The sequence below is a fragment of the Rousettus aegyptiacus genome, unplaced genomic scaffold, assembly GCF_014176215.1.
Source record: "Rousettus aegyptiacus isolate mRouAeg1 unplaced genomic scaffold, mRouAeg1.p scaffold_m13_p_14, whole genome shotgun sequence".
Classification (NCBI taxonomy): Eukaryota; Metazoa; Chordata; class Mammalia; order Chiroptera; family Pteropodidae; genus Rousettus; species Rousettus aegyptiacus.
The window spans coordinates 37,999,057-38,025,841 of NW_023416289.1; the positions used below are offsets into that span (position 1 = coordinate 37,999,057).

Sequence of the window (26,785 nt, forward strand, 5' to 3'; positions counted from 1 at the left end):
AAAAGTCAGACAGAGAAAGACGAATACCATATGATTTCACTTTTATGTGGAATCTAAAAAAGACAAACAAAAGAGAAAGAAACTGTTTCTACAGCCATGCCACCCTGAACAAGCCTGATCCTGTCTGATTTCGGAAGCTAAGCAGGGTCAGGCTTGGTTAGCACTTGGATAGGAGACCACCTAGGAATACCAGGTACTGTAGGCATTAAAGAGAGAGAGAGAGAGAGAGAGAGAGAGAGAGAGAGAGAGAGAGAGAGAGAGAGAGAGAGAGAGAGAGAGAGAGAAGGAGAGAGAAAGGAGAGAGAAAGGAACTGATAGATATAGAGAACAAACTGGTGGTCACCAGACAGGAGGGGACTGAGGGGCTGGGTAAAAAGGTAAAAGGAATTAGGAAATATAAATTGCCAGTTATAAAGTCATAGGGATATACAGTACACCATAGGGTATATAATCAATAATACTGTAATAACTATATATAGTGTCAGATCAGTACTAGAATTATTGGGGTGATCACTTCATAAGGCATATGTATATCTAATCACTATGTGTATACCTGAAACTAATATAATATTGTATGTTTATACCAAAGGTTAAAGACAAAGAAAGAATTTTAAAAGTAACAAGAGAAAAGTTAGTTATCTAGAAGACAGTTAACTGATTTCTCAGCAGAAACTGCAGGCCAGAAGGGATTGGCAGAAAATATTCAAAGTGATGAAAAGCAAGGACCTACAACCAAGATTACTTTACCCTGCAAGGCTATCGTTTAGAATCAAAGGAGAGACAAGAAAAAAGCTAATGAAGTTCAACACCATCAAATCAGTATTATAAGATAGTTAAAGAGACTTCTTTTAGAAGGAAAAAAAAGATAAAAAATATGAATAATAAAATGACAATAACTGCACATTATATCAACAATTACTTTAAATGTACATGGGTTAAATGCTCCCACCAAAAGACAGGGTGGCTGAATGGATAAGAAAACAAAACTCACGTGTCCAACAGACAACTGGATAAAAAAGATGTGGTACATATATACAACAGAATATTACGCAGCTATAAAAAGAATGAAATCTTACAATCCGTGACAACATGGAATGACCTAGAGGGTATTATGTTAAGTTAAATAAGTCAGAGAAAGACAAATACCATATGATTTCACTTGTATGTGAAATCTAAGAAACAAAACAAACAGACTCATAAATTCAGAGAACAAACTGATGGTTGCCAGGTAGAAGTAGAGTGGAAGGCTGGACAAAAAAGGTGAAGGGATTAAAAAGTTCAAATTGGCAGTTACAAAATAGTCATGGGGATGTAAAGTACAGCATGGGGAATACAATCAACAGCACTGTGATAACTATGTGATGTCATGGGGTTACTAGACTTATTGGAGGCATCACTCTTTAAGTTATATAAATGTCTAACCACTGTGCGATACACCTCAAATGAATATAATACTAAACGTCAACCTGTAATTGAAAAATAAAAAATAAATTTAAATTTAAAAGACTATAAGTCAATTCTTTGCGAATACCAATAAATGATACAAAAATCTGACATGTAGATAAAAACATCAGATTGGACACAAATCCAATACTGGAAAGGAAAAGGAAGATAAGAACATAAATCCAAACATTCCGTAGAAGTTAGAAGTGTTTAGGGAAAAAATCTATATATATAACTCAATAGTAAATTAGAAGAACTAGATGAAATGGATGAAAATAATAAAAAGTGACACATGAAGATAAAAGATTTGCATATACATCAATAACCACATAACAATTTAAAATTTTAGTTCAATGTCTCTGCTCTTAAAAGGCAACAGACACTGATGACTGATGGTATTACTGGCAAGATCATCCAAACCATTAAATACATAATTCTAATCATACATAACTATTGTCAAACATATAAAAATAAGGAAATATACCCATTTTACAAAGTTAAATTAACTCAGATAACAAAAGTAGACAAAAAGAGCTCAGTAAAATGGAGTCAATCTCGTGAACAAACAGGTAAAATTTTAAAATAAAATATTGGCAACATAGAATATAGCTGTATATGTGAGGTCTCATTATTAAACAAGGCTCATCCCACAAGTGCAGGAATAGTTCAGCATCAGAAAATCTCTTTTGAGGTCCTTTATTAAAAACTCTCTAGGATCAGAATGGCTCTTCCCCCAATTAATGGTATTTACCAGAAACCTATAGAAACATATTTAATAGTTAAACATTAGATACACTTAATAGTTTTATTTTTTAAAAAAAGAATTATTCGTTTTCAAGTTGCAAAATACTAAAATACTCAGGTCCTACCCAATATAGTTTTTAAAAATGTTACAAATAGGAAAGGAAGAGATAATATATTATATGTAGAAAACACAATTACCTACTGACACTCCAATATAATCCACTGAAAAACTATTAAGACATGTCTACAAAGTTATTATCAATTTACAATTGATACCCACACATTGCTATATATATTCATCAGCATTAACCATTTAGAAAATATCATAGAATAAAATATTCCTACTTATAATGTCAACAAAATATAGAAAGTACTGAGGATACAATGTGAAAAACCTTTTAAGAAAAATCAGTGAAACTTTACAAGACATATATAGAAAAAAGAAAAGTAGATATAGCCTGCATGTTCAAAGATAGGATTCAATACTGTAAATACTGGTGAATCAGATTTCCTAAAAACACCATGAAATGCTGGATAACATATGACATGTATCCTTTCAAAAGTATGCCACACTTAAAAGGAAGTAAAGAAGATCCAGAGGCAGAATGAAGTGAGAATCAGAAACTAGAAAGGTAAAAATGCTCTGAAGTCACAGCACTCAGGATATTTGCTGAGTTTAACTGCCTAAAAGTTTATATCTTAATGGTCTGAAAAAATCCAAGAGACAAACCATTGGGCCCACAAAAGATTAGGGATTAACAATGAACCTCTTCACAAAATCAGAACTATCCAAGGCCTATATTTCAGAGACAAGGGGAAAATCGATCTGACCTCAAAAAAAAATTACAAGGAACATTTTTTTCTTGCCCTAGACTCTCAAAAGGAGAAAAAAGTGCTATAGATAATTCATAATTACAGTGGAGCCCCCATGTATGCAAGAAACCGCAGAATTAGACCTGTTCTCCAGAAATTGAAAGTGCTGAATGATACATATAACACAAATGCTTGAAATATATGAAAACATAAAATCAAAACCAAGAGAAAGGGACTATATACAAATTTTTTAAATGTAAAATCTAAGGATGAAGGAAAATATCAAACTTCTAGAAATAAAACAATATAATAAATTATATTAAAATCTTAGAGGAAAAGAAATCTTAAAAGCAACCAGAGAGAAATTACAGATTACTTACAAAAGGAACAACAATGAGACAGATGTCAGACTTCTCAAGAGCAATAATAGAAACCAGAAGACAGTGGAATAATATCTTCAGAGTGCTGAGAAAAAAAAAATTGTCAGTATATACCCATTAAATCATCAGGCAAGAATGAAAGCGAAACAAGGTTATTTTGCAACAACAATAAAAATAAAAACCAAGAGCATTTACAGTCATCCCCTAATGTAGTATTTCACGATAAATAAAATGATCGTAGTCTGAAGGTATGATGGAAGAGGAATAGTACGCAAATGAAAGGATAATCATGTGAATAAATTTACAGGCAAATGTTGTCATTATAAAACAAAAATAATGCCCATCGTGGGAATTAAAAAAGGAAACAGAACTAAAACACCACACAACAATAACAGATTAGATGGGAAAGACTGATCAAAATTAAAGCATCCTAAGATTCTGTATATTGTCCTGTGAGAAGACATACCCTTTATTAAGAACGTATTTGTTAAATGACACAAACAATAATGATAACAATTAAAAGACCAAAACAGGCAGAAATACTCCCAAAATATTTAAACTCACCAGTAATCAAAGGAATACATTATTCAATTTTTAACTATAAATTGAGATCTTTTTAAGTGATAATATCTAGTGTTGGTAAAAGTATAGAAAGAGTACAGTCAGACATTGCTCATATACTCAGATAAGAATTGTGTGACAATGATATATAATTGACATAAGAGATGTCAATCTCTCACCTTTCTTATATAATCTCGACTCACTGCCACAACAACCATCAATTTATTTCAAGATAGACAAAATCCTTAATATCTATGTTTCTCAACTTGTTGGTCTTAAAACCTTAGAGATGAGAGTGGAGCATATCATTTATTACAAGATAAACTCTGTAAAGCAGCATACAATTTAAATATTGTATGTGGATTGAATAATTTTAATGTTAATTAAAACATTTCAAATCCAATAAAATATTTAATTTCCATTAATATTTCCTCAAACATCATTATAATTAATAAAAACTACAAAACTGCATTTGCATTAAGACAAATGAAGTGCACGTGATAAAAAATTAAATATAACCATTAAAAATATATAAAGTGTATATCTTCCAAACTAAACGAGGGGGAAAATGGAATTCAAAGAAAAAAAATAAAAACAGAAAACTATTCATTCTGATTAAGGAAATATAGTTAAAAAGCAAAAAAAAAAAAAAATATATTAGAAAGTAATTTAAAAAAATAAGTGAGATATAAATCCAATCATATTGGTAATAACTATTAAATGAAATGAACTTTCAAATTTTAAAAATAAATTCTCAGATATCATATTGCAGTGGCTACCAACTGGGTCTGAACATATCAACAACCTTAATACTTGTGTCCCATGCCCAGAAAGATTGTTTTAATTGGACTGGGGTGTGGCCTGTAATTTGGAATTTTTAAAAGTACTCCAGCTATTTCTTAAGTACAAACAAGTATGAAAATCATTTTCATATTTTTTCCGAATTGGTTATGCCAATTGATACTGCCATCAGTAAAGTACAGAACACTTTTTAAAAAAGATATAATTCATATACCTATAGTTCACTCATTTAAAGTATACATTCAATGATTCTGAGTATAGTCACTCAGAGTTGTGCAATATCCACCACAATCTAATTTTATAACATTTTATCATCTCAGAAATAAACCCCTACCTGTTAGTAGTCATTTTCAATGTCCTGATTCTTATTCTCCAATCCACCCCCACTTCCCAATCTCCACATCCTCAGTGCTGGGCAACTGCTAATCTTTGTCTCTACAGTACAGGTCTGTTATGGATATATTATATAAATGTAATCATACAGTATGTAGTCTTCGTGTCTGGTTTCTTTCGCTTAACATGTATTCAAGGTTCATCCATACTGTGGCACATATCAGAACGTCATTCCTTTTTATTGCTGAATAACGGTAAAGATATACAATATTTTTTATCCATCCATTCATTTGCTGAGGGACCACTGGGTCATTTCCACTTTTTGGCTACTGTGAATAATGACGTATGTATAGCATCTCTGCCTCCAAAAGTTGTGAAGACTTGGTAATGTCTGACTTCTTCATTTTTTTCTAATATAAGGTGTGTAAAATAATGATCTCGCTGTGGTTTTAATATGTTTCCTGATGGCTAATGAGATTGAGCATTTTCCATGTTTATTGGCTATTTTTATTTCCTTTTCCTTGAACTGCCTAATGTCTTTTACCAAGTTTTTCATAAAGGTTATTTACCCTTTTCTTATCAATCTATAAGTTTTTTATATTCCAGACATTAATTTCATTGTTGTCAATATGCATTACAAATCTCTCCACCCAGTTCATAGCTGTCTTTTACTTTTTTTATGATGTCTTTTTATAAAGACAATAATTTTCATGCGAATTTATCAATCTTTTACTGATCATTTTTAAAAAGAACTAAACAAATGTTTAGCCAGGAATCAGAGGCACCACCTTAGAGAATAAAATTTCAACTCCTTTTTTCTTTGCCTATCTTATCTCTTATTACTCTATTGATCACTCTTCTTCAGATATAATGTTTTTCTGTTCCTCTTACAAAGTTAATGCCCAACCCAAACCCTTTACACTTACTATTCCATCTGCCTGGTCTACTATACCCCCAGAAAACTGGTCTGACTCATGCCCTTATTTCAGCAAAGTCTGTGTTTAAATATTACCTCCTTAGAGAGGCTTTTCCAAAATCTACTTATCTAAAATAGTCCACCCCCACTCCCCATTTCTTTATTTGCCTACTCTATCTTTATTCATACTGCTTATCACTACCTGCAATTGTTGTTCTTATTAAACAAATAAATAAATGTATATAGGTACATATATATGTGTACATGTACACATATTTTTGTTTCATATTTTGTATTTCTCCCATAAGAATGTAAGTTTCAGTAGAAGAGGAACCGGGACTTCTGCCTGGGAGAAAGCCTCACCTCTGGCCCTTGCTCCAACAAACCAGCATTCCCCTATAAGTCCCTGGTGCCCCACGTGCAGCCAACCCAGTGCTGGTGCTCAGAAGGAGCAGGTCAGTCTGAGTCTCCCAGTCTTTCTGGCACCAGGCTTTGTGTAGTAGGTGTCCGGTGATCCAATCTTGAGAGGGGTACAGCTACAGGCCAAGTTTAGCCCCAGCCTGTACTTAGCCCCAGATTTACTTAGTATGTAGACTGCGAAAGTCCGGTTGCAGACTCGAATCCTTTCAGAGCCATCTGCAGCTGCCGCATCCTCTGTTCCACTCAGCCGCTCTGGACTGGGCAATCTTGCATCTTTGCCTCCTCCTCCCTCCATCCATTGAAGGGTGATTTCTTATTTCTCTCCCTAGTTGTAGGGCTTCTGTTCATCTAGACCCCTGGAAACTGTCTGCTGTTTGCTCTGTGTTTCTGTCACAACTTGGATATGGTTGCAAGAGGGATAAACAAAGTTACATCATCTACACCATTTTGCCCAGTCTAAAGTTTTAATTTACGTAGACTCTGTCTCTTATTGTGCTAAAGGGAAAAAACAGTAAACTTTCTTACACAATCACGGGAACTTCATGAACTATTTTCTAATAAAAGGTGGTTCTAGCATATTCATTCAATGTAAAATGCAAAGTTCTTAAAATGTAATATTTACCTATAAAACACAAATAAAAGAATGTGTTTGTTGCAATGGAATGTGTTCACTGGGATTGTTACTGATATTCATTTATCCAACCTATTGCTATATAAATAAGCTCTTCTACTGTCAGAGAAACCATACATTTCCACATTTATTTTTAAACACAATATTTAGAGCTACTTTAGCAAATCTAAATTGTAACAATGCAGAGCTCATTTTTTTTTTTCTGACAATACTGCAAACGTCCCAAAATTCAAATCTAGTCCCTTGATCATCAAGGAAGACAGGAAGGAAGGCAGAAGATAGGCAAGTATATTTGAAGGACAGATAAATGTGCCCTATGAAACTATTTATGCCTCCTTATAGTAATTTAAAATCATTCCTTTGAGAATAATAAGAAATTCAGTTAACTACTCTAAAAAAAAAACTTGAAATAACACCAAAGGAAGCCATTCTAAAAGTAGATCCTGAAATACTAAGGGTAAATATCCTTACCTAGTGACACCAAGTTACTATAGTTCTCCAACATCACATCTCTGTACAAATCTCTTTGAGCAAAGTCCAGGCATTCCCACTCTTCTTGAGAGAAGTCAATTGCAACATCCCTGAACATTACCGATCTCTGAAACAACAAACATAATACTAGTAGTGGAAATAAAGAAAATGCTTTTTTAATGGAGTAGGAAATGATAGGGAGCTCGCCACAAAAGAGGCAACAGAGCAAATAAGCTAGGAAGCTCTGAAATGAATGAGACACCACAGAAACATGAAGTGCCAACATGTCCCTTTATTCCTGTCGCTATAGATATTTCCTGTATATAGAACATTTTGTTACATATAAGTCAGGAAATTAATGAATTAAATAAAATTAATTTAAATATGAAATGTCCCAATTAAAAGACATAGCATACAGAACCATCCTGTATAATACGTATCTTGTATATCATACATTCTCAATAAATGCAAATTTTTTTTCTATTTAAAAAAAAAGAAAAAGAATTGGGTAAATATTTCTGTAAAGTCTTACAAAATATCCATCATACAAAATAAAATTTGCATAAAAATAATTTATTGAAACTCCAGTTTGCCATATCAGAATATTAAGTCACAAACATTTTCCTTTTTACCCATAATTTAGTAAATATTTTTAATACACTGTAGAATTGCTCCATATAAAGAAAACAGGTTATACAAAAAAAAAGCATTTCTTGCTTTAGGGAGTTTATAATTCTCGACAGATTTTTACATGTGAATAATGATCTTTATTGTTACTATTAATCATATAAATATACCTTGGTCTTGTTCTAAACAACAGAAAGGTGGAAAAGATAATCCAAACTTACACATTTAAGATTAGCATATAATTTTGAATCTAAAAAAGATCCATATTATTGTATCAATTATGGATTCCCAGGGAAGATCTCTGATCTCTCTGTATTTAATTCCTAATCATGTTCCTAACCTTAAAAGCTTACAGCATAGGTTCTTGCCATGTATGGAGACTAAGCAGTCAAGATCAACTCCTATCTTTCCTAACAGAAAAACTTAGATCTAATTAAAGAGAAGTTCAAAGTTTTCTCATGTGTGGTGCCATTTAACATCCTTCTCTATCTTCTAAAATCGGGAAGTCTGCTTTTGTTCTATCAGTGCTCCTAGTCAAAGATGCTCAATGGATTTTTGAATAAGGATATAAATATAGATTAGATAAAAAAGACATTCTTAGGGAAGGCATTATTACTTACAAGAATGGAATAAATCAAGGAGCACATTCCTGAATGGGGTGAGTTAGAAAAGAAGTCTCAGGAATAAGGAATGCAAACATGTACATACTCTATGAAAAATGACTTAAGAGGGCACAAGAAAACACTAATTTACCTGAGCCATGGTTTTTAGAGCTGCAAGAAATGATCAGTCCTGTTCTGGATTCATATCTTAGAGAAGCACAGAATCTGAAAAACACAGTGCTGGGGAGGAGAATACAGAACCATAAGACCATGCTCTTTACAAATCTCCAAATGAGTTAAGTTAGAATTACCTTGATTGCTCTCTTCTGCTTCTTGCTCCCATTCCCAAAATACACACTAAGCAGGGGGAATATAGGTGGTGGTTCTTAGACCTGTCAAACTCAGTGCTCTCTATATACAAAAAGAAAATATTTACAAAAACTTCTCTATCATTTCTAAAATGAAAGTTATAGATAATGTGACACACTCATATACGTTATGGCAAAAACAGAGATAATGACCAACTTATATTTCAAGATATTGATGATCATACATACTACAGTAGAAAGCACAAATAATTAAATATTTAAGCTTACGACTACTTAAAATGAACAAATTTAGATTTATAAAATGACAACATTCAACTAAGTATCGTTGAAATATTTTATTTATATTTGACATTTTGAAATAAAGGCTACATGTGTGTATGTATGTGTATGTACAAATGTGTGTGTAAAATAAGTAAAATTCATTATCTACAAATGCAAGCATCTACAAGTATGTGACATTAACAAGTCAAATGTCATATGCAGTGTTGCCATTAGTGCCATGACTATGTAAAATTGTTTTTAAAAATCTCGGCAAATTTCTGTATAAAACAAAGTACAAACTTTCTCAAACGAACTGTAGTACCATTCCTGAAACATTTAGCTAATAGTAAAACTATGCAATAATGTAAAATAAATCCAGCAGTTTGAAAAAAAGTCCTGTAAAATATGCTTTATGTGAGAAGTTCTAAACCCACATAGTTATTAATACATTTTCCCCCAGCTATGCTCATCATTTTGCAGGTCACAGAATAATTCTTTGTTGTGCACTGCAGTACACAACAAAGAAACTGGCAAACTACTGCCTACCAACTATTTTTGTAAATAAAGCTTTACTGGAATACCTCTACATTCATTTATTATATATTGTCTTTGGTTATTTTCACACTAAGTGGCAGTCGACTGTGTAAGAGGCTGTATTGCTCAGAAAGCCTAAAATATTTACCATCTATCCCTTTATAGAAAAGCTGTCTAACCTATGATCTAGGTCCATGGCTTGCTTCAGTCTTTCAAAAGCCAGAAGCCTTCACCCAGTTATTTTAACATTCAAAAGCACCCAGATATCTTTCTAAAACATCTTCTAGGGAGAGTCACTGCTCCTACAGAGAATCACTGACATAGGTGCTCAATAAATATTTAATTAGAAATTCCACTTCTTCCAGATGTTGCAAAGGTACAATAATTGTGTCCATTCTAAGAATCAAAAATAATTCATTTAAGATGAAAAACCGTAATTCCTTTTAAATTCATCACAGAGCTGAAGACAAAAAGAAATTTAAATGAACTAAATTCCAAAAAGTGCCAACCTCCTCTTAGGAGATATAGATGCTCTCATACCTGGCAGGGCTTAATGTACATTATAATTACTTTAAATAGTCCAATCATTCTAGCAGAGAGACAATGTCAAGATAAGGAAAAAAAGCAAGTTCCAACTATATGCGCTTTACAAAAAATGCACAGACGGGTTAAAAGTAAAATGGTAGAGAAAAATATACCTCACAAACACTAAGCATAAGAAAGCTTGTGTACCTGTATTAATATAAGGCAAAAGAGACTTCAAGATAAAGAGTAACACTACAGAGGCTAAATTCATCAAGAAGACAGTAATCTTAAAAGTATAGAGATTTAACAACAAAGCATCAAATATATAAAGCAAAAATTGACAGAACTAAAGGAAGACATAGATAAGTCCACAGATTTGAAATTTTAACATCTTTCAGTAATTGACAGAACAAGATTTTTTTTAATTAGTAAATGATATAGAGGATTTATATAACATTATCGAAGTACCTTGATATAACTGATACTGTGGCAGCCTGACTCTGCCTGGCCATTTCCTGCTCGAATAAGTTTGTTCCTGACTACCCCTCTACTCCCAAGGACTCTCCGGCTGATGTCAGTTTTCTCATAGCTTGACAACCAATGTTCTTCCTTAGATCTGTAGCTGTGTAGGAATGACAAGACTGTATAAAACTGCCCATTATATTACAATCGGGGCTCAGCCTTTGGAAAAGAATCCGCTGAGTTTGTGCTGGCATCAATAAATGCTGCTTCCTGCCAATAGCCTTGGGATCCCGTCTCTCTGTTCAAGAATCTTGCAACATTTCTATATATCCAATAGGCAAGAGATGAGCTGACCTGCCAGTTGTCAGAAAAGCTGATTAAGACAACAAGGCAAAATGAAAGTAACAGTCAAGCCTTTAATCAATTACTAATCACTTCATGTAAGCAAGAGAAAGCACTGACTCCCCTACTGTTGCATTCTTTCCCATGAAACAGCACCTAGAGAAGGTCAGACGGATCAGCACAAATGTGGGGAATCATCTCACTGCTAAGCAAGTATCAAACAAAAGGTTCCTCCCATTTCATGGACCAGGGCCACCTAGAGGGAAATGGGAGAAGGGCTAGGAGTAGAAAAGAACTGAGTACTAAGTGGAGCAAAAGTGTATGCAAGTTTTCTCCCTTACCTTTAATAAGGAATTCTTGGCAGAGGTTCCTGATAAAGAGGTAACCTAATGGAGGTAGCTGGGCTAGGAATGCAGATATTCATAAGAGCATGTGGCCGGGGTGGGGGAGGGGAGCTGAGACCTTGACTATAGCTCCCTTCCTTAGATTACAATGCAATGGCTATGCACTAATCTGATGTGGGGAGGTAACAAGTATCAAAAATATTTTAAAACTGAATCATATAGATTATATTTTCTGGTCTTTGTCTATACATTATTATACTAGAAACCAATAATAATAAGAAGTCTAGAGGAATCTCCAAATATTTGCAAATTAAGCACATTTCTAAATAACCCATCAGAAGAAATCACAAAACATTAGAAAATATGTTGAAATGAATATGAAAATATAACATCAAATTTTGTGGGTTGTAGCAAAAGCAGTATTTAAAGAAAAATTTATAGCTTTAAATGTTTATATTAGAAAAAGAGGAAGATGTAACATCAATGATTTAGGCTCCCACCTTAAGGAGCCGAAAAAAAAAGTGAAACCCAAAGTAAGAAGAAAAAACATAATAAAACAAAATCCACAATATAAAATGGATTTCAATAGACAATATCAACAAAGTCAAAAATAGGTTCATTAAAAAGATTCATATACAGTTGGCCTTCCATATCCACAGGTTCGTATCTGTGGATTCAACCAACCTTCAACCAAACGTGGATCAAAAACATTTGGGAAAAAAGTTACATTGTTGCTAACACATACTATTAGATTAGGCCTACAATAGTTGTGTCTGTATAAACATGCACAGAATTGCCTGATATTAAAGGAATTGAATTTTGGTAAAATAAAACACCCTGCCCACAGAGACGGTACAGATAGCTTCATCAGTAAGTCCTATCAACATTTAAAAGGCTGATAGGACACACTATTCTTTCTCAAATTTTTTCAGAAAATAGGAAAAGAAGAACTCTCTTCTACATTCGTAAGCTAAATAACCATGACACCAAAACCTGACAAAAATATTACAAGAAAAAAATAGAGTTCAATATTTCTCATGAACATAAATGTGCAAAAAAACTTTCATAGTATCAAACTGAATTCATTTGACTTTAGAACCATGAGTACTTATGTAAGACAAAAATAAATCAAGATTTAAAAATATCCCTAATAACTAAAAGTAAAAGTCAACACGCGTATCTGTTCATAATACTAACACGGTAAATAAATAAAGGAAGTGGTTATTTCAAGGAGCTTTAAAATAACAGTCATTTACTAGTGGTTACCAGAGGATGGGGGGAGGGCGGTGAGGGGTGGTAGACACGGGGGAGGGGGGATTTAAATCATTTCTTCGATTAAAAAAATTAATTTAAAAAAATAAAATAACAGTCATTTGACATTAGATCCCTAGTGGTATATAACCTACAGGCAAAATAACTACAAACTTTCTTAATAATTACACTGCCATATAATATTAGCATTGTTAATCGAAAATATATATTCTGAAATGATTACGCACATATACAAAGAGAATAACACGTGTACATAACTACCTTAATATTAAGAATAAAGATTTTCAGAGCACAAAAAAAAACCCCACAAATTTAAAAATTCAAGAAAAACACTATATATAATCTTTAAATTCAACTGGAAATAAAAATAAGTAAATAAATTCAATAGAAAATGTCAGTATAAACTCAGGATTTTTCTCCTTCTAAAAAATATGTATTTAACCAGCTCTGTAAAGGACTACAAGCAATAACAACCAGAAGCACTGAGAACTTCTGCTAACCTAATTGTGGCTTCTTAAAACCGCTTCCTACTAAAAGGAACTAGGGCTACAGAGACAAGTGACTAATTTCATGTTTGGGAGAAGAAAATGTACAGGATGAACCTAGAACTTCTTTTCACATCAGAAAGTTTGGAATCTACTAAAAGATTACTGAGGTCGTGCCAAAAGGAAATCAAAAAGAGCCAAATCAGAGAGGGTATAAAGAGGATCCCACTGGCCACAGATTGATAATTCGAGGATAAAGAATAATAACTGCTATGGACTGAAACATATTAAATATATTTAAATCTACAAGTTTGTAATAATAACTTAAAAGGAAAGCACAAGATAAACTTTGAAAGATGCTGAAAAACAATGAGAATAAAATCAAGCTTTTATCCCATCTTTTTTTTTTTTACAAAAGCTATACTTCTGAGTAACCAAGACATTGAGGAGAGAATGGTTCTCTTTACAGAAGTATTCCAGCTCATAAATACAGAAGAAATGGTAGAATAAGAATATCATTTTGTAACTCCTAATAAAATAATGGATTCCAAGCAAAGATGATCAATGGCTGCTAACATTACATAAAGGAAAACAACCAAATATTATGCACTACTTCAAACATATACATCATTATATATGGATTAGTGCAAAACAAACAAGCAAATACACACACACACACACACACACACACACACACACACACACACACTCTGAACCTGATGAAGCCTCTAGAATTAAATACCAGTTTATTAGAAATACAGGGTTAGAGAAACATATTAATTAATACCACATATAGACAATCTACAAAATCCAGATTATTAGTAACTGTGAGAAAATTCTTTCTGGAACTGCAAGAAATGACAGAAAGATTTAAGAAACATCACACTACTATACTGAATAGATATTGTTTGGATATTGATTCTAACAAATCATAAAACGATTTATGGACAATGGGGAAAATCTGAACACTGGCTATTTCATGACATTAAGAAAGTATCTCTTTTTAGTGGTGATGATATTGCAGTTATGATTTTTTAAATAAAAAGTTGTATTTAAAGTTCTTTTTATTTATTTATTTTTAGAAATACAGGTTAAAATATTTGTGGATGAGGATGAAATTAATTGGATTTTACTTCAAGATAATCAATGTTTTTTGGGAGGGTAGGAAGAGAGTAGCAGAGTTACAGATAAAACATGTTTAGCCATAAACTGATACTTGTTAAAGCTGAGTGATGGGTAGGGTACATAGGAATGCACCACACTATACTTTAGTAGTGTATAAGTTTGAATTTTTCCATAATAAGAAGTTAAAAAAAAGACTTTAAGGACAGGTTCCAAATATGAACGGTGTTTCATTCCAAAGGGTTTTTGAGTAATTGTTATTTTTCCTTGTTTCTTTTTGTATTTTCTAAATTATGTCAACAAACATGTACTACTATATCAGAAAACAAGAAAGTAACACCTTCTTGAAATTAAAAAAAAAAAAACTTGATTATGTTTAAAAAAACAAGAATTTATCAGCAAATTCAGAGGGAAAAAAGTATAAAAATACACTCTAAGACTTTTTTTTCCCATTGCATAATAGAGAAAGATAGGGAAAGAAAAATGAGGAAATGTACTCATTTTATTATTATTACTCGACAGTTGTAATTCAGATAGAATTTATGTCAAAAAAATTAAAATAAACTGCAGTTGGCCACTTCTAGAAATTTGTCCCAAAGATAAACCTCCTCAAATAGAAACCATACATACAGTTATTAACTGCTGCATTATGTAATGACAAAATACTGGGAAAAATATAAACAAATGCCCACCCATAGGAGACTGGATGAATAAACTATTACACACTGTATTATGAACTGTAGCTATAAAAAAAGATGTAGAAGATGCCTATAGGCTGCTATCCAATGATCTTTGAGATACAGTGAATGTGTGGGGGAAAAAAGGAAGGTGCAGAACAGTATACATAGAATCCTCCCTTTTAATTAAGAATGGAGACAATAAAAATATATATACATATACATACAAACACATAAACATATATATCATTTAAAAGAAAAAGACCTAGTGACAACAGAAACATGGTGCGTGAGGGGTCCCCTTGATCTATCCCCTTGAGACTATAACAAGTTGAACACCTATAATCCAACAGAAGATTCCCAGACTAACACATAAACGCTTCTGAAGGTGGGCAAATCGGGGTGAAGAGGGGTGGAGGAAAGGGAGAATAGAGATGGTACTGCAGGCGGAGTCCAGAGCTCCCTGGGGGCTTGGGGAGAAGGGAGGAATCAGCATATACTAATACTACAGCAGAACCCAGGACAGAGAGAGACAGAATAGGGATGCAACAGCTGTGTTCTAAAAGCAGGGTCAGGGAGACTGGCTGCCTCCCCCCACTCTCCCAGAGCTAACAGTGAGTCCCAGGGGAAACTGCAAAAGCGAGTGTCAGATACAGAGCATGGAGTATGCCCTCTGAAGAACTGAGCCTGAGTGGCAGATGCATACTGCGGCTGGTCTCTGTGACAGGTGGAGATATAGAGGGGAAGCAGCTGAGGCCTAGAAATCATCTTTACTAGAAGGAAAACAGCCATAGGCACACCAGCAGCCTCTCCGACCCTGCCTCACCCCCACCCATCCAGGCTGATTCTGGTAGAGGCACCTGGGACACCTCAGGTAGTACAACACTGCATGTGGCTGCTGGGGCAGCAATAAGACTTCAGGGGCTTGGAACCCCAGCACCCACCACATTCTTCCATGGTGGGTGGAGCCCTGGGTTGCAGCGAGGTAACCTGGTCACAAAGGAGACACACACCTCCTCAGGGAATAAAGGGCATTTTGTTGCCACAAAGCAGAGATCTGGGAGTCTTGGGTAGTGCAGGAGGCTTGTGGCCACCTATTGGAAAACAAAAAAAACCTCTTCTTACCAACATGCTATTACTGTTAATAACATTTTTTAAAAAGCAGAGTTCATTCCCATAAATGCCTAAGCAGAGAAACAATCAAATACCATGAATAACCAAGGTTACAAGGCAACTCAGAAAGAAAATGAAAAATCTCCAGAAAATAAACTTAAAGATATAGAAATATGTGATTTAAATGACAGAGAATTCAAGATTGCAATTCTGAAAAAAAATTCAACAACATGCAAGAAAACCCAGAAAGGCAGTTTAATGAACTCAGTATCAAAATTAATGAACAACAGGAATGCTTTACCGAAAAGATGGAAACTTGAAAAAAAGAACCAAACAAATTCTGGAGCTGAGGAACTCAACAAAAGAGATAAAGAATAAAATACTGAGCTTAGGAAATAGAGCTGACCAGATGGAGGAAAGAATTAGTGATACTGAAGACAGGAATCTAGAAATGATGCAGATGAAAGAAGAGAGATCTAAGAGTAAAAAAGTGAAATGTTACAAAAACAAAACGAAACAAAACAAAACCTCTGCAAGAACTATCTGACTCCATCAAAAAGAGCTATATAAAAACAATATCAGAAGAGGAGACGGAGAAGGGAACAGAAAGCCTATTCAAAGCAATAGTGGACGAGAACTTCTCAAACCTACAAATCCAACAAGCCAAAAGAACACCTAATTATCTCAAAACAAAAAGGCATTCTCCAAGGTACATTATATTAGAACTGTCAAAAATTAATGATAAAAAAAAGAATTCTCAAGGCAGTCAGGAAAAAGTAGACAGTAACCTAAAAAGGAAAAAGCATTAGATTATCATCAGATTTTTAAGCAGAAACTCTACAAGCTAGGAGAAAGTGGAATCGAATAGTCACATTATCAAAAAAGATAAATTACCAGCAAAGAATAATATATTAAGCAAAGTTCTCTGAGATATGAAGGACAAACAAAGACCTTTTCAGAAATAGAGAAGCTGAGGGAATTTTCCACCACAAGACCTTCATTACAGGAAATACTGAAGAGGGTTACTACCAGAAACAAAAAGACAAAAAGATACAAAACTCTGAGTAAGATGACAGGCAGACAGAAACAGAAAATTACAACCCTTGTTCAAAATAGGGTATCATAAACTTAAATATTACATAATGGTTAAAGGAGATAGAAAACATTTTTAAAAAAGAAGACAATAGCGACTGCAACTCAGGAATGGACTCACAGCATAATTTGAGTAAGAAAAACAGAAACGGGTAGGGAGTAAAGGTCAGAATTTATAAAGGGTAATGGACATAAGAATCATGCAAAAGAAAAAGTACTACTGTATACATGAAACTTTTTTTGCATAAACCTAACGGTAGCCACGCACAAAATATCCGGAATTGAGATACATAGCATAAATAAAGAAAGAACAGAGGGAAAAATCATAGAATATCAACAAACTAAAATAACAGACAGAAACACAAGGGCAAAGATAAAAGGGAGACATAGAACTACCAGAAAACAAAAGATAAAATGGCTATAGGAAAACCTCATATATCAATTAACACCTTAAATGCAAATGAGCTGAACTTACCAATAAAAAGGCACAGAGTAGCAGCCTGGATCAAAAAAGCAAAATCCAACCATATGCTGCCTTGAAGAGAAACATCTGAGCTGTAAGGACAAACACAGACTCAAAGTAAAAGGGTGGACAACAATACTCCAAGCAAATGACATCCAGAGAAAAGCGAAGGTAACTGTACTTATATCTAATGAAACAGATTTCAAAATAAAAAAGGTAGCGAGAGACAAAGAAGGACATGTCATAATGATAAAGAGGAACATACCTCAAGAAGACATAACACTTATTATTATCTATGCTCCCAATTAGGGAGCCTCAAAATATATAAACCAATTACTAACAGAACTAAAGGGAGAAACTGACAAAAACACACTTATAGCAGGGGACCTAAATACCCACTGTCAACTGTGGATACATTATCCAAACAGAATATCAATAAGAGAATATGAACCTTAAATGACACATTAGACTAATTGGATATAGATGGCATTGACATTTACAGAGCCTTTCATCCCAAAATACCAGATTATACATTCTTCTCTAGTGCATGTGGAACATTCTCAAGGATAGGCAATATGTTGGGACACAAAACTAGCCTCAACAAATACAAGACTGAAATCACACCAAGCATATTCTCCAACCACAATGTTCTGCAACTGGAGATTGGCTGCAAAAATAAAGAAGAAAAACCACAAATACCTGGAGATTAAGCTGGAGATGCTACTAAAGAACCATTGGGTCAAAGAAAAAATAAAAAGAGAGATCAAGAGGTACACAGAAACAAATGAGAATGAAAATATAACATATCAAAATTTCTGGGATACAGCCAAAAGCGGTAATAAGAGGAAAGTTCATATCATTACAGGCCTATCTCAAAAAACAAGATCCCGAATAAACAATCTAACATTACATTTTTAAAAACTAGAAGAACAAATGAAGCCTAGAGTTGGTAGAAGGAAATAATAAAAAGTAGAGCAGAATTAAATGAAACAGAACAAAAAGACAACAGAAAAAATTAATGTAACAAAGAACTGGTTCTTTGAAGATCAATAAAATTGACACCCGCTGGCTAGATACACCAAGGAAAAAAGAGAAAAGACACAAATATACAAAATCAGAAATGAAAGAGAAGTTAGGACTGAAATACAAAAAAATCAAAGAATACTATGAAAGATCACATACCACCAAAGTCAATATCCATGATGAAATGGACAAGTGTTTAGAAATATACAATCTTCTTTGAATGATGCATGAAGAACTGGAAAATATAAATAGACCAATCAACAGTAAGGAAATTGAAATAATCACCAAATCCTTCCAAAAAGTAAAAGTCCAGGACCAGATGGCTTCACTATTGAATTCTACCAAACAAAAGACAATTTAATACAAACTCTTCCAAAAATTGAAGAGGCAATACTTACTAACTCATTTTATGAGGCCGACATTATCCTGATACCAAAACCTGATAAGAACAATACATAAAAAGAAAACTATAGACCAATATCTCTGATGAATATAGATGCAAAAATTCTGAATGAAACACAAGTAAATTGAATAAAACAATACATTAAAAAGATTATACATCACGATCAAGTGGGGTTCATTCCAGGAGCGCAGGAATGATTCAACATGTGCGAATTGATAAATGTGATATACCACATAAACGAAATAAAGGATGAAAATCACATGATCATATCAACAGATGCAGAAAAAGCATTTGACAAAATACAACATCCAGTTATGATTAAAATACAATAAAACGGATATGGAAGGAAAACACCTCAATGAAATAAAGGCCATATATGACAAACCTTCAGCTAATATCATCCTTAATGGTGAAAAACTAAAAGCCTTCCCTCTAAAATCAGGAATAAAACAAAAATGTCTGCTCTCACCTCTCTTATTCAATATAGTCTGGAAGTTCTAGATAGAACAATCAGGCAAGAGAAAGAAATAAAAGGCATCCAAATAGAGAATGAAGAAGTCGAATTGTCACTTTTTGCAGATGACATGATTCTTTACATAGAAAACCCTAAAGGACTCCACTGAAAAACTATCAGAAATAAATAAAGTTGCAGGATACACAATTAATGTTCAAAAATCCATGGCATTCCTATATGCTACCAATGAAATTCAAAAAAAAAAAATAGAATGAGAAAAGCAATTCCTTTTGCAACTGCAACAAAATAAAATACCTAGAAATAAACTTAACAAAGCATGTGAACGACCAATACACTGAAAACTACAAAACATTATTAAAAGAAATTGAAGACACAAAGAAATGAAAAGATATTTCATGTTCATAGATTAGAAGAACCAAGATAGTTAAAATGGCCATATTACCCAAAGCAATATACAGATTTAAATGCAACCATCAAAATCCCAACGGCATTTTTTAGAGCAATAGAACAAAATCATCAGATTGGTGTGGACTCACAGAAGACCCCAAATAGAGAAAGCAATCCTGAGAAAAAGAACACAGCCAGATGTATCACACTGCCTGACTTCAAATTATATTACAAAGCAACAAAAATCAAAACAGCATAACATTGGCAGAAAAACAGACAGATGAATGGAACAGAATTGAGAGCCCAGAAGTAAACCCACATAGAAATGGGCAAATAATTTTCAATAAAGGAGCCAAAAATGTGCAACGGAGAAAGGAAATTCTCTTCAATAAATGGTGCTGGAAAAATTGGAAAGCCACATGCAAAAGAATGAAACTAGATTGCTATCTGTCACCATACACCAAAATTAACTGAAAACGGATGAAAGACCTAAATATAAGACCTGGAACAATAAATTGCATAGAAGAAAACATAGGTACTGAACTCATGGACCTTGGATTTAGAGGAAATTTTCTGAATTTGACCTCAAAGGCAAGGGAAGTAAAAGCTAAAATGAATGAACAGGACTACATCAAACTAAAAAGCTTCTGCACAGCAAAAGAAACCATCAACAAGACAAAGAGGCAACCATCCAAATGGGAGAATATATTTGCAAACAACAACTCCGATAAGGGCCTACTATCCAAAATACATAAAGAACTCATACAACTCAATGACAAAAACAAACAATCCAATAAAAAATGGGCAGAGGATCTAAATGGACACTTCTCCCAAGACATATGAATGGCCAAGAGATGTATGAAAAGATGCTCGACTTCACTAGCTATTAGAGAATTGCAAATCAAAACCACAATGAGATACTACCTCAACACCTGTTAGAATGGCTAATATCAACACAACAAGTAATAACAAATGTTGGCGAGGTTGGTGGAGAATATACCCTGCTGGTGGGAATGTAAATTGGTACAGCCACTATGGAAAACAGTATGAAGGCTCCTTAATAAGTAAAGAATAGAATTACCATATGACCCAGCAATCCCTTTTCTGGATATCTACCCAAAAAATTTGAAAACATTTTTCTGTAAAGGTATATGCACCCAATGTTCATTACAGCGTTATTCACGGTGGCTAAAACATGAAATCAACTGAAGTGCCTTTTGACGGATAATTAGATAACGAAGATATAATACATAGATACAATGGAATATTACTCAGCCATAAGAAAAAATGAAATACTGCCATTTGGGATAACATGGATAGATCTTGAGATCATCACATTAAGTGAAATAAGTCAGATAGAAAAAGTTAAGAACCATATGATTTCACTACATGTGAGAAATAAAACTGAAAGCAACAAATGAACAAGACAAACAAAAACTCATAGACACAGACAGTGGATTAGTGGTTAGCAGAGAGAAAGAGGGGAGGAAAGGAGGTAGATAAGGGCAAAGGAAGTCCTATATATGTATGGTGATGGAAAGAAATTTAACTTTGTGTGGTGAAGAGATAATGCTATACACATATGATGTATTATTGAATTGTACACTTGAAACCTATATAATTTTATTGTCACTTCAATAAATTTAATTAACAATAAATATATAAGTAAATAAATGAAAAATGGAAGAGTAAACCAAAGACAATTACAGGGTCAGAAACCAAGCCGAGGGAACAACAATACTTCTCTGAATTCACCTTGTTAATTAAAAATAAAATTTAATCAAAGCAGAGGGAAAACAATTTCTAAAAGCAGAAGCAAGATGAAACAATGAGCCTCTGTCTCTCAAGGTGGTGGCTTAACTATATGAGAGGTGTTATTTTACGTGACTTTAAAAACCCATTAAGTTGATTATAGATCTCTAGTAGGTTTTATACTACTGAACTCCAGAAGGTCTTGATCAGTTTTCTCTATTTATATGGTTAGTAAAATTATTGGTATTGTTATTTTGAAACTCTCTCTCTCAATTCAAAAGGGAGGAAAAGAGGAAAAGGGAATAAAGAACAGATTGGACAAATATAAAACGAATGACAAGATGTGTTTTCTGAACACAATGGAATAAAATTAGAAATCAGTAACAGAAAGATCTCTGGAAGATCTTCAAAATATTTGAAAACTAAGTAACATTTCTAATAATCCATAAGTAAAAGAAGAAATCAAAAGGCAAATTAGAAAGGATTTTGAAATGATATTGTAATAACTATGTATGGTGCCAGGTATTAGACTTATTGGGGGGAATCACTTCGTAAATTGTATAAATATCTAACCACTATGCTTACCTGAAACTTATATAAAATAATACTGAATGCCAAAGATGTGAATAAAAATTTTTTTAAAGAAAAAAAGGAAAGGATACGTGAAATAAGATTGGCAAGTGATTGTTTTTAAGCTGGGCATATGATGGCTCATTATACTTTTGTGTACATTTGAAAAATTTAAAAAGTTAAAAAAACAGAATGCTGCTATGTCAGAAATAACACGATTATCTCCTTTTTAAATCTATGAATCTCGTATCCATTCTTCCTCAATTTAAACACTACTGGGATGCATCTATCACAATTAACTGCACATATTCCTTGCTCCCAAGCTACAGAAAATTGCCTTGCCCCTCTATTATTCAAAAAGGCTTAGCTAGAAAACTTTGGAAAAACAAAGATTCCTATGTCCTGAAAAAAACAAAGACATTTCAGGAAACAGAGAGGAAACATCTACTCACCTTGGACTCTGCTTCTGAATCCATAACAGCTACTTTTTCCTCCTCTGATCTCTACTCTCAGGAAAAGAAAACGGAATTATGAGATACTAGGTCTTTCTTGGGGTATATTCTAAATTAGAACGCATCTTCTTCTTCTCCCCAAATCCTCCACCAATCTACCCCTCATTTAACATAGGAAGGAAAGAAGGAGACTAGAATAGTTCTGCACTTTCTGTATCCAAAAGTACCAAGATCACAGCTGTCTTGGGCTAGAATTTATTTCTGGATTCAAAGCTATCCACTGAAGACAGAGCCCTGCAGTGAAGTGCTGCAGGTTCTGAAGTGTGTGGCTTGCCTCCTTTACCACATTCTCTGAAAGAACTCCTACTCCCAGATTCCTATTACATTTACAAGTGGCCTGTCTTTAAGGTGCTATCAGCTCTAAAATTCTCATCTCAAGTCCAGGTCTGTGTCTTAGAAATAATGCATGTATTCTTCATTCATTGGCTCAAATTTCTGACTTCCTTCCTGTCACTGACACTTCTTGCATTCCTATAAGGTGAGAGGGCACCAGAAAGCATCAGGGAACCGAAATACAATCCCAGGGTGAAACTAAGGACCAATAGAGGAATAAAAGCAATCAACACAGGCCATGTGTGTATGGGGGAAGGGAGAAGGGTAGTCTGTGGTTAGAAGAGAAAGAAGTCAAGTCTTCAAGGGAGGACAAAGCCCCATGGGACTCATGATCCACAGGTAGGCTCAGCTCCAGAATGAACCCCATAAATACCAAAACACAGTTTTACCTCCGTACCCATTAAACCCCCCTATGGACACAGACTATAAAATATACAAATGATGTCGCAAAGTCACACAATCATATTTCTACAATCACACAGAGTCACAATCATCACGTTAATGCTACACTGTCACACCATCTAGTCTTAAACAACATCCAAGCATATACAGAACCCCCCTCAAGCACTTCCAAGCAACCTGCCAGGGACACACATGATCAAAAATACCCTTTCACAGCAGCATTTTAACTTTCTTCAGTCATGGAAACGCACACACACATGGCCCCATATATAGGACACACACAGTCATCCAATCAGATAGTCAGAAAAACACAATCAAGTACCGGGTCAAGAAAACAAGCAGTCACAAACACGTCACAGCAACGTTCATAATCCCTCAAAGTTACGGGCAAACTCCAGTAACACACTCTATACACAGTCACATATACAACCTCAAAGTGACACAAGAACATCTAAACACCCTGTCACAACAGTACCGTCTCATACTTCACAGACACAAGCAACCCCAGTTATACACGCGGTACACACACAATCATAAAAGCACATTCCCACTCAGGTAAGCACGAGACGCAAACACACTGTCACAGCAGTTTTATCAACCCCTTAGAGTCACAAACAACTCACACTCACGCTTAAATACAAAACCACAGTAACACACGCTCATTCACCAACACTAGTCAGACTTGTCGCATAACACAAATCCGTAAGCGACACGACTACAACAGCGATGCCAGCGACGCTTTCTCCAAGCATTTCTGCCCACCTCAAAAGACCGTACACTTCAAAGTCCAGAGCCTGGCGCCCGAGCTACAAGCAGATTTCGGGTACTCAGGATCTACCGGAGCCGGCCCAAGCCTCTCCACAGACACAGCTCTCTCCCCACGCGAGTTCCCCAAATCTCGCGAACAACCGGAAATGAAGCCGCGTCAGGAACCGGCGGCTCTGGGAAACGTAGTCCAACATTTCCTCCGGGAAGACTGAGGTAGGCGGACCAAGGTCCAAGGGCTGCCGGCGCCCAGTGCGCAGGCGTTGGGAGCGCGCTGCTGGGGCGGGTAGGGCCCCAGACCTCCAATGTGGGTGGTCCCGGGGCTCTAGGGGATCAGGAGAGGGTGGGACTGGTCCGCAGGGCAGGTACAGGGGAGGAGCTGGGCGGGGACCGAGCCTCCGACAGGCGTGAGATCTTTTGTGTACCTTGCAGGACCTTTGGTGGTTTTGAGACACGCGAAGTGTCGGATGGACTGAGTACCTCTGTGGCTGGTGTATGGTTTTATTTCTGCCTGTGTGTGATCGGTTCTACTTACTGTTGGGTGTGAGGTGCTCTGTACTTGAAGCCGCATAGTAATGCCATTTTTGTAACTGTGTGGGATTGTCTGACAGAGTAAGGACCTCAGCTGTGTGTGTGTGTGTGTGTGTGTGTGTGTGTGTGTGTGTCCATTGGGTGTGGTTGTGTGTCTGGTGATTTTGTTATGGGTGGACAATTTTCCAGTAAGCCAGTATTAAATATTTACTTCTGATTCTGTTAACCAGTGTTTGGTAATCTGATCCAGGAGATGCTGTTAACCAGGGTAATCTGATCAAGGAAATGCTAACGGCCAACTGTTAACCAGGATGTGGCGATCTGCTCAGGGATGTGCTGGTGGCTATATAAACTGCCTGCTCAGGGATGTGCTGGTGGCTATATAAACTGCCTCTTCTGGGACCTCTGGCTGATCTCTTCTAACCCTGCGTGGTGGAGAGTCAGTCCCCGGCTGGCTAATAAAGGCTCACAATTCATCTCAATTGGCTCCCTGGGTCTTGGATTTGATCGCACCACAATAATTTGTTTATATAAATGTGCTTTATTCATGCAGGTATTTCAGACTGTAGGAGTTCGACTAGCAAAAGAGCACGTGTGACTATAAAAAAAAAACGGCCGATGGCGAAGTTATTTATTCCTTGAACACTAATTTGATGATCTGAAAAAGGTTGTCAGTTTAACCAGCAAATAAATGACTTTCCTATTGGAGCTAATCCATGAGTTATGGGGAAGAATGCAAAAACATATATATATATTTTAAAGATGATTTCAAAGCCAGTCCTGCTTTTTCCTCTGCCACAACCCCCCAAAGTAGGCACCCATTCTTTTTGCTTTTAGGGAGACATTATTGGGTAAGATTGAGAGGTCATCGACCAATAAAATAAGTTTATACGTAAGAAGAATGAATTTTAGCAGAGGTCATCATTAGTCAGTTTTCCTGAATTCTAGTCCAAACCCTTGTCCCCATTTTCTGATGACCAAACCTTGGTGCACAGAGAGAAAGGGACTTGAAGTTGTATGGTTTGTTAGTAAGCCTGAACTTGTCTTCACTTACTTTAAGACCTATGGCTTTTTTTTAAATATAAATAATCACAAACTTTTGCACTGCCAGCACTCCTCCCTCCGCCCCTGGGCAGGGAGAAATTAATATAACTTGCTCTGACTTTCAGGACTATACCAAATACTTTGATATCTTTGGAGTAATGTGACTGGAATGTCAAGTTTGATGACCAGGTTTGTTGACTGTGTGCATGATCCAGTATAGCTGTGTGAAATAAAGATGGTCATATTGCACTGACTTAGAGTGAGTCAAAGTATCGAAGTGCAGCAAGAATTTTGTTCGGGTATGCATGAGAGATGTAGATTGTTTTTTGTTTGTTTGTTTTTGTTTTTTAAAGGTGATACATTCTGGTTTCAAATTAGCATGCATTGATCTGAAGCCATCTTTGTTTCTGGGTTATCACTTTTGGATCTTGAATAGTTGTGATAACTGCTTGCAAGAAAAAAGAGGCTATTGTTTTAAAGGGAAAAATAGGAATTGTTAACCTGATATGAATAGAGTCCATGTGGATGGGCTTTTTTTATTGTATATTAAACTAATGACATTTTGTATGTGTAGATATAAGTGTAAATTTTTTATTTTAGCAAAAGTATAAGACAATTTTATCAGATTTACAAAGAGGTACTTTGACGCTAAAAAGTTAAGACCATTAGCAATAGACCGCAGGAGCTGAGGAGGATATTTTTTAGCATACCATTGTTGTGGTGCGATCGAATTTAAGACCCACGGAGCCAATTGAGATTAATTATGAGCCTTTATTAGCAGGCGGGCGACTGACTCTCCCCACTAGAGAATCAGCCCCGAGCTTT

At 35.0% G+C, this 26,785-nt stretch overlaps 1 protein-coding gene and 1 pseudogene across 11 annotated transcripts in view; one reads left to right on the forward strand and one right to left on the reverse strand.

Moving 5' to 3' along the window:
- Window positions 1-24,517, reverse strand: part of ZNF420 (zinc finger protein 420) — a 46,567-nt gene extending 22,050 nt beyond the window's left edge. Inside the window, exons 1-6 of one of the 11 annotated variants that reach the window (XM_016133304.2) lie at window positions 24,383-24,517; window positions 22,826-22,876; window positions 17,776-17,855; window positions 16,109-16,189; window positions 8,894-8,982; window positions 7,514-7,640 (exon numbers count right to left, since the gene is read on the reverse strand). In XM_016133304.2, the coding sequence (XP_015988790.1) occupies window positions 7,514-7,640; window positions 8,894-8,902 (136 nt within the window). In that variant the 5' untranslated portion in view covers window positions 8,903-8,982; window positions 16,109-16,189; window positions 17,776-17,855; window positions 22,826-22,876; window positions 24,383-24,517. The other 10 variants (XM_016133302.2, XM_016133300.2, XM_016133301.2 and 7 more) reach the window with 10 other exon arrangements.
- Window positions 87-205, forward strand: LOC118611905 (annotated as a pseudogene).
- Window positions 24,518-26,785: the final 2,268 nt, after the last annotated feature.